Source organism: Bos grunniens, chromosome 7 (assembly GCF_055505025.1).
Source record: "Bos grunniens cultivar Pamir isolate PY7600 chromosome 7, Bosgru_T2T1.0, whole genome shotgun sequence".
Lineage (NCBI taxonomy): Eukaryota > Metazoa > Chordata > Mammalia > Artiodactyla > Bovidae > Bos > Bos grunniens.
This window is the reverse complement of record NC_141171.1, coordinates 38,344,074-38,360,874: the sequence shown is the minus strand read 5'-3', so window position 1 is coordinate 38,360,874 and position 16,801 is coordinate 38,344,074. Positions and strand designations below refer to the sequence as shown.

The following is a 16,801-nucleotide window of genomic DNA, read 5'->3' as shown; positions in this document are numbered from 1 at the left end:
TTCCCTTCTGCCTGCTCCCCACCTCCCCCATCCCCTCCCCACCCTCCACCCCGCTACCCCGGCCTGGGGCAGGGCTAAGGAGAGAGTGATTGACTGCCCGGAGGAGCCGATATTGATTTTAGAAGGGTTTTGCATAATGAAAGAAATGTCCATCAGAAAGGAATTGACACAGATAATTAGGTTTTTAATTGAAAGAATGGGGGAGGGTGTGTTCTAGAGAAAAAAAATCCAACAGAGATCTTTAATTGTTAGTTATGGCCTTGTAATTAACAGGCCTCACAAGCCTGGTGTCCCCACAGGACTTGTATGTGCACTTGGGGGACGGGGCAGAGGTAAAACTGTAGGAGAGGATGGGAAGGGGTTTGGGAGACGATCCCAGAGGCTCGGTGTGCATGGTAAAACCACCGACGTATGCAAGTTTCAGGGCAGGTGTGGGAAGTATTGGGGTGTATGTGGGCACATGTTGGGTGTGTTAGGGATGGGGGTGTCCCCCAGAGGTCCTGAGCTTTGAATAGGAGGTGCAGCCTGTGGCAGGGGACTGACTCCCTGAGCCATCACTGCCCCAGGGCGGGCAGGGCCAATCCTGGCAAACTCAAGAGGGCTCCTGGGTGGAAAGGACTCACTGTGCACACAGAGGTCGCTGGTACAATTGCGGGTATCCAGGTCAGTGCCTTGGCACTCCTCGCCTCCATTGCGGGGCGCGGGGTCTGAGCACTCACGGCTCCGCCAGTGGGTACAGTCGAGCCCACAGGCCGACCATTTGCTCCATGGGCTCCAGCTGCCATCCACTAGATATGAGACAGACACGGACAGAGAGGAGATGGCACGGTCAGCCCAGGGAGCTATAGCCCAGGCTGTCTGCCAGCGTGGCCCTGCTGGGCAGCCAGACCTGGTGCAACGCCAGGGCCAGGGCCAAGCCTGCCAGTCTGCAAGCCCTCTGGTGTCCAGCGGGCCTGGATGACGCATGCTAATGACAGGAGGCACAATGATGCTGGGCCTGCTCGGCTCTCCCACACCAGGGGCCGTCCTGGCCCTGGGGCAGTGAGGGCCCTCGGTCGCACGATGACCCCTTGATCCCAGGCGCGGGTGGCTCTACAGTACCAGGCTGGGCCCTGCCCCACATGGACTGTCCCTGTCCCGACAGTACCTCGGACTCTGTGACTCGGCCCCTCCGCTGAGGCTGAGTCTGCACACAGACTGAGCCCTGCCTCTGATCACACTGAACCCCATCCTGGCCTTGGACTGAACCTGGCCCTGCGTGTGGGTGGGTGGGATGGAGCCAATGGGGAGCAGGCTGGTGGGCACGATGGAGCCAGGGCACGGAGATGGCGTGGTGAAGAGCGATGCGGGAGGTGGCGGCCGCTGGTACCTGGGCACAGGGTGGCGCAGGCTGTTTTCTGGACATTCTGCCCCTCACAGAAGGCACCCCCGTTGAGAGGCGCCGGGTTGGTGCAGCTCCGGCTCCTTTTCTGCCAGCCGCGCCCACAGCTGGCGCTGCAGACAGACCACTCAGTCCACGTCGACCACCCACCGTTCACTGGCCGGACAGAGAAGGACTGGGTCAGGGAGCGGGGGCTTCCTTGGACATGCTGGCCCAGGGGCCAGAGCAGGACAGAGGGGCTGTGAGCTGGAAGTGGGCAGGCTACAGCTGGGCTGAGAGAAAAGCCCTGGAGGGGAGGCCACGCTTCTGCCCTTCTGCCCCCTGGGGCCTGGCAGCGCTTGCTCCACAGCCCCTTTCCCGGTGGGCACTGCAGGCACTCAGGAGAGCCAACCCTAGCTGCAGCTCCCACATGCTCCTCCAACCCAAACCCCAGCCTTTTATGGGGTGACTCCCGCACCCTTCCTTCTGTCTCCTCCTGGGGGTGCCCGGGTCACTCTGCTTCCACCCTGGGGTCTGTCGCATTTTTAGACTTCCATCTTGTCCCTTCATCTCCTCCTGCACCATGTCCCCTGACCACAGGTAAGCCAAGGGATGGTCCGGCCACCAATAACACCTCTGTCCAGACAGGCCCTTCCACTCCTGAACAGCCACAGCCAGCCCTTTCCCCATCCTTCCCCATCAGGCCACAGCTCGGTCGGCCCGGTCCTGGCTCTTCAGGGAGCCAGCCACGTGTGGTTGCCACAAAGGCACCCCAGCGCCTTGCCTATGCCCGGAGCCCTTCCACCCTGCCAGCACCGGGGCCCACCATAGACGATGACAGCAGCGGAGGCGCTGCGGCGACGAGCCACGATGTTCTTGGCCACGCAGGTGTAGTTGGCCGTGTCAGCCAGGCGGGCCTGTCGCACCACCAGACTGTGCTCCCGCGTGATGTACACATTGGGGTCCATGGATGGGTCCACAAGGTCCTCGTTCCGGAGCCACTCCACCTGGGGGAGGGAGCCATGCCACTGCACCGCCTGACTGTGCTGGCCCTGCCTGGAGCGAGCATGGCCCCTGGGTGGGGGGGATCAGCCTGGAGGGCTGGGCAGGGCAGGCTGAGACCTGGGAGCACTGCCCACCTGGAGTGGTACTGCCCACCTGGAGTGGCACTGCAGCCCCGCTCACCTCGGCTGGGGGGATGCCCTCCGGTGGGCGGCAGGGCAGCACGATGCCCTGCTCCAGCGACACCTCCTTGGCCAATGGTTCCTGCTCAAAGTTCTTCCGCAAATCTGGGGGCAGAACAGAAGCGTCTCCCTGGCTGAGTGCCTCACACTGGGTCAGCCTGGCTGACCCTGTCCGCTGGTCCTGCAGAGACCATGGCACAGGCCAGGAAGAAGCGTCCAGTGCCCGAGGGGAACGTAGGGGGTGGCTGGGCGGCATCCGTAAGCACTCCCTCCAGCTGTCAAGGCAGGACCTGAGGATTTCTTATGGGACCTCCTCCCGGGTGACACCCTGAGGCCCCTCCGCCCCGGACTCACAGGCAATGCGGATATAGGCCTTCTGACTCTTGGTGGTGCCCGAGGAGCTCCACGCCACGCACTGGCACCAGAACTCCTCCAGCCCGAACACCTTCTCCACCTGCTGCCTCGACACATTGATGCGGACCTCCATGGAGGGCAGTCCTGAGAGGGGAGGGGCGGGGAGCAAGGGTGTGTCTCGCGCATCGTCCTCATGGTCCAGTCCCCTGCAGGGTCCCGGCGCCACCACAGACACTCCCTCTGCTGAGCAGGGGAGCTGGCAGACACTGCGGGCAGTCCTCTGCCTGAAGAAGGGGCTCCCGGGGAAGTCCCTTTGTATCTCCTGAAAGTCAGGAGTGGGTACTTGGTCACCCAAGGCCTATGTCCCTGGAGTCAAAAAAGTCAGGAAGGGGGTTTCCTGCTATTTCAGAGACAAAGTCACAGAGGAACCTGGGGCAATGGAGGCTGACCTCTAAAGGACACCAGGCAGAAGGGGTGAGGCACACAGTCCAGCCCTGGGGGCCTTTGTGGGTAAAAACAAAAGGTAAGGAGGGATCTAGGGTTTCTCTGGTGACTCAGATGGTAAAGGATCTGCATGCAATGCTGGAGATCTGGGTTCGATTCCTGGGTCAGGAAGATCCTCTGGAGAAGGAAATGGCTACCCACTCCAGTTTTCTTGCCTGGAGAATGGGCAGAGGAGCCTGCTGCTGCTAAGTCTCTTCAGTCGTGCGACTCTGTGTGACCCCGTAGACGGCAGCCCACTAGGCTTCCCTGTCCAGGAGTAGGTTGCCATTTCCTTCTCCAATGCATGAAAGTGAAAAGTAAAAGAAGTCGCTCAGTCGTGTCCGACTCTTCGAGACCCCATGGACTGCAGCCTACCAGGCTCCTCTGTCCAAGGGATATTCTAGGCAAGAGTACTGGAGTGGGGTGCCATTGCCTTCTCCAATTCATGGAGTCACAGAGAGTCGGACACGACTGAGTGACTAACACTTTCACTTTCACGGAGTTATCTGGCTGGCCTCCTGGGGTTAGTAGGTAGATCCTGATGTGTGATGATATAATAACAGCTATTAACAAGATAATGACAGTGATTATGTAGTATGATAATAGACCCCTGGGGCTTAGACAGTGTTTCCAGAGTGCTGGCTTATCTTCTCCAGTCTGCTCCCTTGGAGGTATTTGCTCCCATTCTGTGGATGAGGAAACAGAGGCTCATAGAGGCAGTGACTTGCCAGAGGTGCCCAGGGCTGCCTGCTGTGTGAGTCCAGAATGTGTTCAGGGTTCTTGGGAGTGGGGGGGTGGGGTGCTAGGGGTGCCCCTCGTACCAGGACAAACGCTGGTGATGGGGAGAGACAGCCCACAGAGGGGAAGCTGGCCTGTGATGGGTGTCTGGGACCTTCTTTATCCTGTATGGACTGGGCCCGAAGGATCCCTTCTCAAGGGTGGACACAGTACCCAGCCTCCACACACCTGCCACACCCAGAACCAGCTGTGGGATGTCTTGGGAGTGTCCAGGCCTCTGAGGACCCAGAAGGGAGGGGGGACCCCAGCCTTCCTCCAGTCCCCTGGCCCTTAGCTGAAACTAGTGTCCCCAGGAGTGAGAAAAGACTGTTTGTTTCCAATTCCTCCTCCTCCTGACCCCAATTTCCCTCGGGTCACTGGCTTATCAGAAAGAGGGAGAGAGGCTGGTGCTTCCATTGTTAACAGAGAAATTCAATTAGGGCTGCCTTGCAGGAGGAGCAGCAGCCCAGCTGAGCAGGCAAGCCAGGAGGCTGTTTTCTGTCTTAATTTCTCTAACGTGTCTTTCCCTGACCCTTGCCCAGACCCCTCCTCATGAGTCTCTCCAGCTCCCATACAGGTCCCAGATTTTTCTATCAGTCACCTTTGTCCCCTTACACCGTGAATTCTCACAGGAGATGGGTGGGTCACCTCTGGCTGAGGTCACTATCATTGGAGATCCCTCCATTCTGGGCACCGCCTGCCCCACACTAAGGCAATGGATGTGAACGTCCTTAGGGGTGGGGTGAGGGCTGAACTGAGAAAGGGTCCCTCACAGGGTCTGTGTATAGGACAGGGGCCCTGGGCACCAGCTATCTGTCAAGCATCTGAGAAGGAGCTGTGCACCTACTTGGGGGCAGAGACAGGGTCCTCCCTCTCAGCCTCGGGTTAGTGGTGGGAGACTTGCAGAACATTCTGAACCGGGTGCTTTTCCTCTCTCGGGTGGACAGGTCTATGGAAGCACTGCTCAGTCTCCCAGGGAGGTGGGGGGAGCTCACGCGCCACCCAGGCAGCTTAGCTCAGGGAGAACAGCACTAAATTTAAAGTGCTCCTATTTCTTCCTCCCTGTCTCCTCCCTCTTCTGTCCTGCCACCTCCTCCTCTCCTTCTTGCTGCCACAAATGAGGGCCAAGTTTGTCCACGAGCTCTAGATCCAGGCAGCGCCCTTGAGCCCCACAAGCTCTGGGGGTGGGGGAGACCCGAGCCGGCTGGGCCTTGAAGTGAGGGGCTGTGCCCTCCCAGCTGCAGGTTGCCGAGCAGCCGGGCTCCCAGGAGCAGTTTCTGGGCACGGCTGTGTCTGCACCTGCCTGGTAAATGGGAACAGATGCCAGCCTGGGGGAGGGCGGCAGGAAGGTGGGGGTCCCTGCTGGCTCAGGCCCGGGATCATGTCGGGTATGTGCAGGCATGTGAGGGCTTGGGTATGTGGGGAGGCCCTGGTATGTGCATGCTGAGTGTTTCTGGAAGGTGGAGGGGTGGGGGTGGGGGCCTCTGAGGCCAAGCGAGTGCGTAGGATACCTTCTTACCAAACTGCTTTTCATAATCAGTTGGTTTGTTTAACACACAATAAATTATATTATACTCCCAGACCAGAGTCCAGTACTTGGTAAATTTCCAACTTTTACACTATCAGTGGGTTTGGGTTTAAGAGTTTTCAGGCTTTGGTCCCTTCTCCCTGGTCCCTGGATGGGGAATGGGGGCAAGCAAAGGGGAGACCAGATACTGTCTCCTGGGGTGTCCACTCAGCCATCCCCACCCCCATGCAGGGCTCCAGATTTGGGCTGATCTCTGCCTCTGTCATGTCTGCCTGACCACAGCATGCCTGGGTCAGGGTATTGGGTTTGTGTGTACCATGGGTGCCACCCACTGCCTGGGCATCCATTTGTGGGTGAGGGAAACCTATCTCTTTGCCTCAGAGCACTCAGCGGCTTTGGGTTAAGAAGTCAATAAGATCAAAGAAAATTCAAGTGGGCTGGCCATGGGAGGCCTGAGGTTGGAGGCTCAGAGCAGGAGGGGACCCTGGTGGCCATGGGTGGGATGTATCTCTGTGAGCTCTGCTCTCCGCCTGGCTTGAAGGGAGCAAGGCCAGCAGAGCCTCACTGCTTTGCAGGCAAGAGCCTGGGTCTCGCCCAAGCTGTGGATACCAGACCTCATGATGGCAGGAGACAAGGAGGGGTATATGTGGGAAGCCTGGAAGGGCAGGTTGTGAGCAGTTGGGGGCTGGCCTGGAGACATCCCAAGAGGTTCCAGGACAGGCCCTCAAGGCTGCAGGGAGACAGGCTATGGTGATTTCCTCTTCCTCGCCTGTTCCTTCCCTGGGGGACCTACCTCAGCAGCAGGAGGACTCTTGATGCTGCAAAGTGAGGCTGGGCCCTGGGCATGGGGCAGGAAGATAGGGAAGACCTGGAGCTGGGCTCTAATTGGGTATGAGAAATCTCACAGCTGCCCCCAGCAACGGAAACTGAGGCCCATGGGGGAAGGGGACCGACCTGCCAAAGAGGCCATGTACCCTATCCATTCCCTTCCCGAGGGTGGGAAGCAGATCTGGATCACTGGCACCAAGAGACTTGCGGGCTAAATTCTTAGCCCCTCACCCAGACCTGGCACATGGAAGGTACTCCGTTGACACCTGAGGACTGCAAGAAGGCTGCTGCCAGCAGCAGGTGTGTGTAAGGCCAGGACAAGGTAGGCTCAGGGACTTGGCTAGGGGCTCATGCTGAAGACCAGCCCCGCTGACCCTGCTAGGGTAGGATGGCATGTGACCTCTATGGACCAAAAGACCTGTCTGGAGTCCTGGATGAGTCAGAGCATCTGTAACACGACAGACTGGCTCTGAGGACTAAGTCACACGCTGCCTAGACTCAGGGCTTGTCTGCTCACACCTGCATTCTTGTGCAAGCTTCCGTGTTCACCAGGGCAGGGCCCCGTCCCCTGGCCTCCCTCTGCCCAACCCTACCTCCCACAGTGCAATGTGGCTGCAGCTTCCTTGTCCCGCTGACCACCCCCTCCACCCCCACTTCTGCTGCCCCAGGCCTGGGCTTCTGGCCAGCCTGCTGTGCCCTGCATTTGTCCTTTGACCTGCTAGGCATTCCAGGTGGTTTTAAGACTGGGGATGGATGGCAGCCCTCACTCCAGAAGTCCGTCCTGGGCTGCCTGGTTTCTTCTGCCTGGAGCATGGGCCACCGCCCTGGGCCTTGGTCTCCTGCCTACTCTTGGCATCACTGTGAGTTGTTCTGGGTGCCCTCTGCTGGCCCTATGACTCAGACCTCACTCAAGTAGCCAAATCCAGCACAGGGTCCGTGTGCTGTGTGTCTCAGGCTGGCTGAGCCTAGGTGGGAAGGGGCTCCGGGCTTAACCTGAGGACTCAGCATGTGTGGGCGGCTCCATGGAGCATCAAGGCGAAGTGAAGTCACTCAGTTGTGTCCAACTCTTTGCAACTCCATGGACTATAGCCCGCCAGGCTCCTCTGTCCATGGAATTCTCCAGGCAAGAATACTGGAGTGGGTAGCTGTTCCCTTCTCCAGGGGATCTTCCGGACCCAGAGATCGAACCCAGGTCTCCCGCATTGCAGACAGATTCTTTACTGTCTGAGCCACCAGGGAAGGGGGCCAGAAATGAGCTTAACTGGAGTCCAGTTAGTGAGGAGGAGAGGCTGTTGTCAGCTTCACTGGGCCTGTTCTCGGAGCACAGGTTCCCAAACAATGGCTTTCTGGCCCCATCCCCAGGGCTGGAGGAGGGAAATGAAGGGGCCCACAGAAGGAGCACTTCTTGGGTCTGCCTCTCCTGTCAGCCTTCCACATGGGCCCCGAGCGTCACCCACAGCACCGGTCATGTCACTCGGTAGCTTGAAATCCCACAGCACTGTGACCTCACTTCAGAGCTGAATGGGGGAGGCTCCTGGGTGGCCCCAGTGCCCCCGGCGCCCACTCCATCCCCTTCCCGCTGAGCCCTGACATGCCTATCTGCCTCCAGGCCTTTGTTGGCGCTGTATCCTTTCCTAGGTCGCCTGGGACACCCTTTCCCTCTTCTTGCCCTGACCAGGGTTACACGTCTCTGCCCCGAAGAGCCCACCCCGGGCAGCCCTAGCTCCCAGGACTCATAGAGAGGTCACTGTGCCGCCCACCCTCTCTGCGGGGTTGTATCTCCAGCTGGGGAGTGGTTGCTTAGGGAGTGAGTGCACCAACAAACCATCATGGAATTGAGGTCTGTGAGCTCTTCTGTCATCTGGGACCCACTCTTTCCAAACCTTTCTCTGCTGGCACCACTCACCAGGCAACCAACCCCTCAGATGGAGCGGCCAGGACCTGCCCCACCATCCACAGCTCCCTGGGATATTTTGGTGGTGAGGCCTCCCTTTTACCCACCAAGTGATGAAGTCTGGTGAAGGTAGGCCTCCCAGAGAAGGCCTTGGTGTGTACACAGGGGTCCTGCCCACACAGAGCTGGTTAGTTTCACCCTGGCCTCTGCTCTTTGGTGGGCAGCAGGGCCCCATCTCTGAGCCTCCACTGCCTCGGGGGCTGAGATGCCCCCCGCAAGCCCCCTCCCCCACCACGTCCCTCTTCCCTTGCCCCTTCCTGGCCTTACCGCTGCTCCCATCCGTGCTGCGCTCAATCACGTGGTCCACCTGGCGTACCCACTCCCCGTTGCACTTGAAGAAGATCTGCGTGGCGGGCGTGGCCTTGCACACCAGCAGCACCGGCTTGTTCTTGACTATGTACACATCCTCGGGCTCCACCAGGAAGTGGGGAAGCAGGTCTGGGTTGGAGCCGGGCACCGGGTTGGGCACCGGGTTGGCCACCGTGGCACTCTGCTGGGCACCTGTGGTAGGAGCAAACAGGGCCGGTGAGTCGGGGGGTGGGGTCTGCTGGACTTGGGGGCCCTCCTGGTGCCACCTGCCTGCTCAGGGGCCAGGGCCAGGCCATGAGGAGACACCTGTGGGGCCAGGCTCTACCGCTTCCAGTCCAGTGACCTGGGCTGCTTAAATGGGCCCCTCACCAACCCTCAGTGTAAAACGGGAGGAGCAGCAGCCCTCCCCACCTCTCCAACCCACACCCGCCCCCGACTTATGAAGACCTGTGGAGACCTGAAACGAGACAAAGGCAAAAATGCCAGCCTGTGGCGATTGTCAGGGCTCATTACTCCTCTGGTAGAAGTTCAGGGATCTGGGGAGGTGCCAGGGGAGAGCTGGAGGAGGCAGAGGGCCCCGGCAGCCAGGGCTTAGGGGTCAGGAGTCCCTTCCTCTGGTGCCGGGCTGCCTGGGGGGCTGCTTCTGGCTTGCTCCCCATTCCTGGCCCCTGCACTTAGTAGGAGCTGAGAAAATAGCACGTGAATGAAGCGGGGAGAGGCTGTGGCAGGTTTGGATGTGAAGGGGCGCTGGTGGCCGTGCGACAGGTGAGGCCCCTGTAGTGGGGAGGGGCGAATCTGGGTGAGCCTGGGCTGCTGGGTGGGTGGGTCTCAGGCAGGGTGGGAGCCAGGAAGGCGTGTCTGGGAGCCTGAGCCTAAAGTCTCACTCGTTAAGGGGAACTGAACATGGGTTTCCTTCTAATTTTAACTGAAAACCACAGCTATCCCACAAGTCATTTGTTGCTAATTACACAGGTAATTGGCTCTGAGGCTTTGGTGGAAGTAAAACCCTCAGCAGTCTGCTCCCACAACAGGACCCGGGGAGGGTGGGGAGGGGTCGGGGGCAGAGTAGCCTCGGCCTCCACACCCACCAGACAAGCCCCCTGATGGCCGGGCCTCTCTCTCGGGGTTGCAGTCACTTCCCCCAACATACACTCCCAACCAACAGGGGCCTCTGGGCATATGGAAGGAAATGCTTCAGAGACCCTGCTAGGGTGACCTTGGGTGAGTTACCCCTTCTGTGGAGGTCCTGACTGCCCAACGCAGGTCGGGAGGTGCCTCCCGCAGTGGCTTCCCAGCTCCACTACCCTCCTCACCTGCAGCCCAAAACCCGTGGAGGGCTTCTAATGGGTGGCCTGGCTCTTTGGGCCCAGGGGGCATCCACACTGCTTTTTCTCTCTTGCTGGAACAGGGACCCTCTCTTTCCGAGGAGGGATCCCCTCCACTCAAGACTGTGATTTTGGGGAGGGGATCTGTGCCTGGTCTGTAGGCGTCAAGGGGGTGAGCTGGGAAAGTCTGCAGAGGCTGAGAAACCTGCTGTGACTGCAGGTAACCCCCACTCCCCCAACCCCAGGCTGTTTCTCTGCCTGCAAACTGGGGTTTGTGTGTGTGTTAGTCACTCAGTCATGTCCGACTCTGCAACCCCATGGACTATAGCCTACCAGACTCCTTTGTCCATGGGATTCTTCAGGCAAGAACACTAGAGTGGGTTGCCATACCTTCCTCTGGGGGATCTTCCTGACCCAGGGATCGAACCTGGATCTCCTGCACTGCAGACTGTTTACTGTCAGAGCCACCAGCAAAGCAGGGTACGGTACCCAGTTCTTTGGGCTCGTGAGGGGGAAAAGGACAAAGGCACAGTGCTTGGTCGATGTCAGTTGCTATCCGCACCCAGAGCTTTTACACGACAGTGGCAAAGGGCTCCAGCTCCCTCCCAGCAATCTCTTCAGGGATGAGGGCTGACGAGGAAACTGAGGCACAGAGCTTGCCCCCAGTGTCTGCAGCAGTGGGCTCATCCACCTCTATCCCCAGCCTGTCCCCATGCCTTCGTGCAGTTTGTGCTACACTGCAGTGAAGGCTAAGCCGCTTGAAACCACAGTTGCAGCTGGGAAGACACGCTCCTTTGGTCCTGCCCCCACCCACTCCTGAAAAACCTCCATGGGGCTTGGCCAGTCTGCAGGTGTGTTTTAGGGTGAGGGAGGTGGGGGATGCTGGCAAATGGGAGGAGCCCTCCAGATACTTTACAGATGTGGAGTCTGAGGCCTGAGGGAGAAGTCACTTACCCTGTCCCCCAGGTTCAGCCTTGGGCTCTGGGGGGCCACATCCTGACCCTTTGATGTAACATTCATTTGTCACTCAGCAGCCCTGACCCAGGCGGCAGGCTCAGCCAGGGTGAGGCTGAGTTGCGCTCTGGTTTCCCAAGGTCTGGAGGGTGAATAGGAGGAGGGACCCCGAGGAGGGGTGCTGTGGGTCAGGAGCCTCTCTAGATGCCTACTGGGGAAGCCACAGTATCTCTGCAGACCCCCGGGCCACACAGAGCAGAGCCCATGGAGGTGGGAAGCAGGAACCACAGGCTCCAGAAGAGACCTGAGCAGCAGCTTCTGGGCCTGCCCATGCCCCGCCTTGCACAGGCTCGATGTGATGGCCCAGGTCTGCCTACTGGCTCAGAGCTGGGTGGGCAAGGGTCCTGGCTGGGGAAGGCGCATGGCCCCCCAGCTTCCCTATCGATCACTGCACCAAGCACTACTCACGTCAGCCGCCCGCTGAACCCAGCACAATCCCTCATGTCTGCATTTAACTGCTAATGAAAAATAAATGTACTGTGACCAATAAGGGACATAGCTCACTTCTCCCGGGCCTCTGCCACGCCACGTGGGCACGGTCTCCCCTCCCCACCCCCTGGTGGGGCATTTATTAGGTGGACCCAGGGGCCCCCTCTAGGCTGCATTATGCCCTCTGGCAAGGACACTGTAAGGCCATGGGTGGGGTTAAATTCAGCCCTCTTGGGGCTGCTGGAAGCTTCCTGGGTGGTCAGAGCTGGTTTCCCCTCTGTGTGGCCCCAGAGTGCACTACGTGACCTCCACCCTTGTGGTCAGCACTTGTGATCTGCCTTCCCCCCTCACCGTCCCAGTTAGGTCTCTCTCCTGGACTAAAGCCGGGTAAGAGCCTTGGGTCTCTCCCTCTCCACATTGCAGGCCACCAGCATGAGTGATCTTTGCCTTTGACATGAAACCCTGTATTTGCTCAGGGTCATATGCTATATGATGCCTTCAAAAGGGCATGGCTTCACGTGCCAGCCTGGATGGGAGCAGAGTTTGGGGGAGAATGGCTACATGTATATGTGCGGCTGAGTCCCTTCACTGTTCACCCGAAACCATCACAACATTGTTAACCGGCTATACCCCAGAATAAAATGTATGTTTTGGTGTTAAAAAATAAACAAAAAAAGACATGACTCCACTCCCTACTGCAGCCTTCCTCCTTTGCTGGCACTCTCCTACCTTTTCCTCAGGGCCAATTCAATTCACTTCTTCTGAAAGAGGACTCCCCGACCTGGCCGACTTACCTGCTTCGCCTCTAGGACCCATCCTCACTGGAGCTGTTATCCCAGGAGAAGCAAGTGTGTGGCCGAGGCCTCTGTCCCCACTCCCAGCCTGTCCTTCTCTGGTCCCTGCCGCCCAGCTCAGCCTGCCTACTGCCAGGGAGGGCGAGTGGGGATTAGGATTTGGGTACCCACTCCTGCTCCCTTCTGGCTGTGAGCATGGGAGGAAGGCTTTCCCAATGCAGATGCTGGGGCTGTGGGACAGCAGGCAGGGGCAGGGCCCGCCAGCCTCACCCTGCAGCTCTCCAGGAACTCCACCTGCCACACCCTGGCCAGGCCTCTCCTATTTGCCCAACCACCCTCTCAGAGTTCAGTTGGAAGACTTCTTTTACTAGTGGATCCCTGATGGGCTCTTGGTTGCTGAGAACTGCAAATGGGGCTTTACTGATGATCAGGCCTTGAAGTAGGAACCCGGCTTCCAGTGAGCCCTGGGGCTGGCCGGCTGGCCCCCACGCAACTCAGGAGGGCTACCTGTCATTGGCCCAGGCAAGACCTGGGCTCCTGTCTGAGCGAGTTCACGGTCCAGTGGAGGAGGCAGCATGCCCAGTCCTGAATGTGGCACATACCCTGGTGTGAGGCTCAGGGGACAGTGTGGTCACAGGAGCAAGTCGATGAAGAGTATGGAGCCAAGAAGGCATCCTGGAGGAGGTGGCTTTTTGGCTGTGACTTGATGTCTGGGTGGGGGAGTTCCCAGATGGACCTCACAGGGCCGGCCCACTATGGCCCATTCCACTGAAGGCCTCCCCATCCAACCCTCTACAGCCATCCTGCCTCCCACCACACATTCCTCAGGGGGGAGATCTCTGCATTGCCCTGCACACAGCACCCCAGAGGCTTCCCACTGCCCTCCCAACAAACTCCAAGGACATACGCCTGTCCCCTCTCTGACTCACCTCCTGCTAGTCTTCCCTGCACTCCCTCTGCTCTGGCCATGCTGCCGGGCTCCCGGTCCTCACACAAGCCCAGCTGTGTCTTGCCTGACAGTTTCTGCTGTCTCCTTCTCCTAAAATCCTTCTCCTCCTGGCCCGGGCACTCTGGGCTCTGCTCAGACCTTCACAGAGGAACTGCCCCAAGTGCTCTTCCCTCGGTGCCCTTACACCCACACTTTCTGAATTAGCACCCCTATAACCTGCTTCTTTGGGATTGTCTTGATCACTGCCTCCTGTACAGTGTTACAAACTTCCATCCATAGTTTTTCAGGCACTCTGTCTACCAGATCTAATCCCGTTAATCTATTCATCACCTCCACTGCATAATCATAAGGGATTTAAGTTGTACCTGAATGGCCAAGTGGATATCTCTACTTTCTTCAATTTAAGTCTGAATTTTACAAAAAGATGCTCATGATCTGAGCCACAGTCAGCCCCAGGTCTTGTTTTTGTTGACTGTATAGAATTTCTCCATCTTTGGCTGCAAAGAACATAGTCAGTCTGATTTTGGTACTGACCATCTGGTGATGTCCATGTGTAGAGCCATTTCTTGGGTTTTGGAAAAGAGTGTTTGCTATGACCAATGTGTTCTTTTAACGTTGTATAGGAGGCAGTGACCAAAAACATCCCAAAGAAAACAAAATGCAAGAAGGTAAAGTGGTGTCTCAGGAAGTTTTATAAATAGGTGAGGAAAGAAGAGAAGTGAAAGGCAAGGGAGAAAGGCAAAGATGTACCCATCTGAATGCAGAGTTGCAAAGAATAGCAAGGAGAGATAAGAAGGCCTTTCACATGAACAATGCAAAGAAATAGAGGAAAACAATAGAATGGGAAAGACTAGAGATCTCTTTAAGAAAATTGGAGATATCAAGGGAACATTTCACGCAAAGATGGGCATGATAAAGGACAAAAACAGTGAAGACCTAAAAAAAGCAGAAGAGATTAACAAGAGGTGACAAGAATACACAGAAGAACTATATCAGGAAAAGGTCTTAAAGACCTCATAACCACAGTGGTGTGGTCATTCACCCAGAGCCAGACATCCTGGAGTGTGAAGTCAAGTAGGCCTTAGGAAGCATCACTATGAACAAAGCTAGTGGAGCTGATGGAACTCCAGTTGAGCTACTTAAGCTCCTAAAAGATGATGCTGTTAAAGTGCTGCACTACATATGTCAGTAAATTTGGAAAACTCAGCAGTGGCCACAGGACTGAGGTCAGTTTTCATGACAATCCCAAAGAAGGGCAATCCCAAAACTGTTCGAACTACCACACGGTTGTGCTCATTTCACATACTAACAAGGTTATGCTCAAAATCCTTCAATTTAGGCTTCAACAGTATATGAACCGAGAACTTCCAGATGTTCTCGGACTTAGAAAAGGCAGAGGAACCAGAGATCAAATTGTCAACATTCATTGGATCATGGAGAAAGGATGGAAATTCCAGAAAAACATCTATTTCTGCTTCATTGACTATGTTAGAGCCTTTGACTATGTGAATCCCAACAAACTGTGGAAAATTCTGAAACAGATGGGAGGACCAGACCACCTTACCTGTCTCCCAAGAAACCTGTATGCAGGTCAAGAAGTAACTGTTAGAATTGGACATGGAACAATGGACTGGTTCCAAATTGGGAAAGGAGTATGACAAGGCTGTGTACTGTCACCCTGATTATTTAACTTATATGCAGAGTTCGTGCATGGTACATCATGCAAAATGCCAGGCTGGATGAATCACAAGCTGAAATCAAGATTGCTGGGAGAAATATGAATAACCTCAGATATGTAGATCACACCACCTAATGGCAGAAAGTGAAGAGGAACTAAAGTCTGTTGATGAGGGTGAAAGAGGAGAGTGAAAAAGGTGGCTTGAAACTCAACATTCAAAAAACTAAGATCATGGCATCTGGTCCCATCACTTTATGACAGATAGATGGGGAAAGAATGGAAACAGTGACAGACTTTATTTTCTTGGGCTCCAAAATCACTGGGGATGGTGACTGCAGCCATTAAATTAAAAGATGCTTGCTCCTTGGAAAGCTGTGACAAACCTAAATAGTGTATTAATAAGAGACAACACTTTGCCGACAAAGAGCCATCTAGTCAAAGCTATGGTTTTTCAGTAGTCATGTATGAATGTGAGAGTTGGACCATAAAGAAGGCTGACTGCCAAGGAATTGACGCTTTCGAAATGTGGTTCTGGAGAAGACTCTTGAGAGTCCCTTGGACTGCAAGGAGATCAAACTAGTGAATCCTAAAAGAAATCAACCCTGAATATTCATTGGAAGGACTGATGCTGAAGTTGAAGCTCCAGTACTTTGGCTACCTGATACAAAGAGCCGACTCATTGAAAAAGACCCTGATGCCGGGAAAGATTGAAAGCAGAAGGAGAAGGGGACGACAGAGGATGAGATGGCTGGATGGCATCACCGACTCAATGGACATGAGTTTGAGTGAACTCCAGGAGTTGGTGATGGACAGGGAGGCCTGGTGTGCTGCAGACCATGGGGTCGCAAAGAGTCAGACACGACTGAGTGACTGAACTGACTCAGTGGACATAAACTTGAGCAAACTTGGAGATAGTGAAGGACAGAGGAGCCTTGCATGCTGTAGTCCATGGGGTTGCAGAGTCAGACATGACTTAAGAGATTGAACAATTACCTGCTTCAGAACCCTCAGCAACTTACAGAATCCTTTATTTCTGGAGTGTTTGTTGAGTGACTGAATGACTGCCCCCCTTTTCCCCCTTGAACTTCAGATTTGCCTAAGGATGGCCCCCTTCACTCTTGTCCTGCAGGGAGACCCAGAGAGAGCTCAGAGTGGCCCACAGGCAGAGATGTGGGTAGGGAGATGGCTCTGCACTCCAACCTGCCCCCGCCACACCCCAACATCCTGCTGCTCTGACGCTGAGCCTCCCTTTTCTCACCAGCAGCCTGGGATGATAAGACCTACTCGTGTAACTCTGAGGCCCAGGGTGTGTGTGAAAGTGCTTTCAAGTGTTTTATTTTTAAAAGCACCACGAAACTATGAGGTGTGATTAATCAAGCTATTAATGAGCTCGTATTTACTGAGCAAGGACTCAGTCCCACGGAGCAGGGTGGGAGGGCTGGGGGCAGGGTGTCATCTGGCCTCACTCAGCTGGGAGCTGTGGATGGTCCAGTCTTGGTCCACAACTTGCTCCTGTTTAACCTCCCAACAGCCAGGCCTGCGTCAATGGTGAGGGGGAGGGGCAGCAAGCCCCTGCTTTTGCCACTTCCCTGAGAAATGTCCTGGGTGTGGAGATGGGTGGAGGAAGGAGAGGGGGCTAGGGGCCTGGCAGCCTCTGTCTTTCTCTTCCTGGCTGTCCACCCAGCACTGTACCCCCCTCCCCCACCCCAACCCCTGGACACTGTGCTCCCAGTCTCTCTAGCCTGGAGACATGCATTTGGTAGGTCCGCTCGGGGCCTGGCTGTCCTGCTCCACAGGCCCGGGTGGGGAGAGGAGAGTCCACAGGATGGTGCGTC

At 56.5% G+C, this 16,801-nt stretch overlaps 1 protein-coding gene across 3 annotated transcripts in view; it reads right to left on the bottom strand.

Moving 5' to 3' along the window:
- Positions 1-16,801, bottom strand: part of UNC5A (unc-5 netrin receptor A) — a 64,484-nt gene that overhangs the window by 6,957 nt on the left and 40,726 nt on the right. For 2 of the 3 annotated variants that reach the window (XR_015167232.1, XM_086410844.1), the window contains exons 2-7: positions 8,736-8,969; positions 2,899-3,042; positions 2,546-2,649; positions 2,187-2,367; positions 1,370-1,537; positions 624-788 (exon numbers count right to left, since the gene is read on the bottom strand). Coding sequence is in view for 2 of the 3 variants with exons in the window: in XM_086410844.1 (XP_086266970.1) it covers positions 624-788; positions 1,370-1,537; positions 2,187-2,367; positions 2,546-2,649; positions 2,899-3,042; positions 8,736-8,969 (996 nt within the window). In the remaining variant the exon portion in view is untranslated. The remainder of the gene's footprint in view (positions 1-623; positions 789-1,369; positions 1,538-2,186; positions 2,368-2,545; positions 2,650-2,898; positions 3,043-8,735; positions 8,970-16,801) is intronic. The other variant, XM_086410843.1, reaches the window with a different exon arrangement.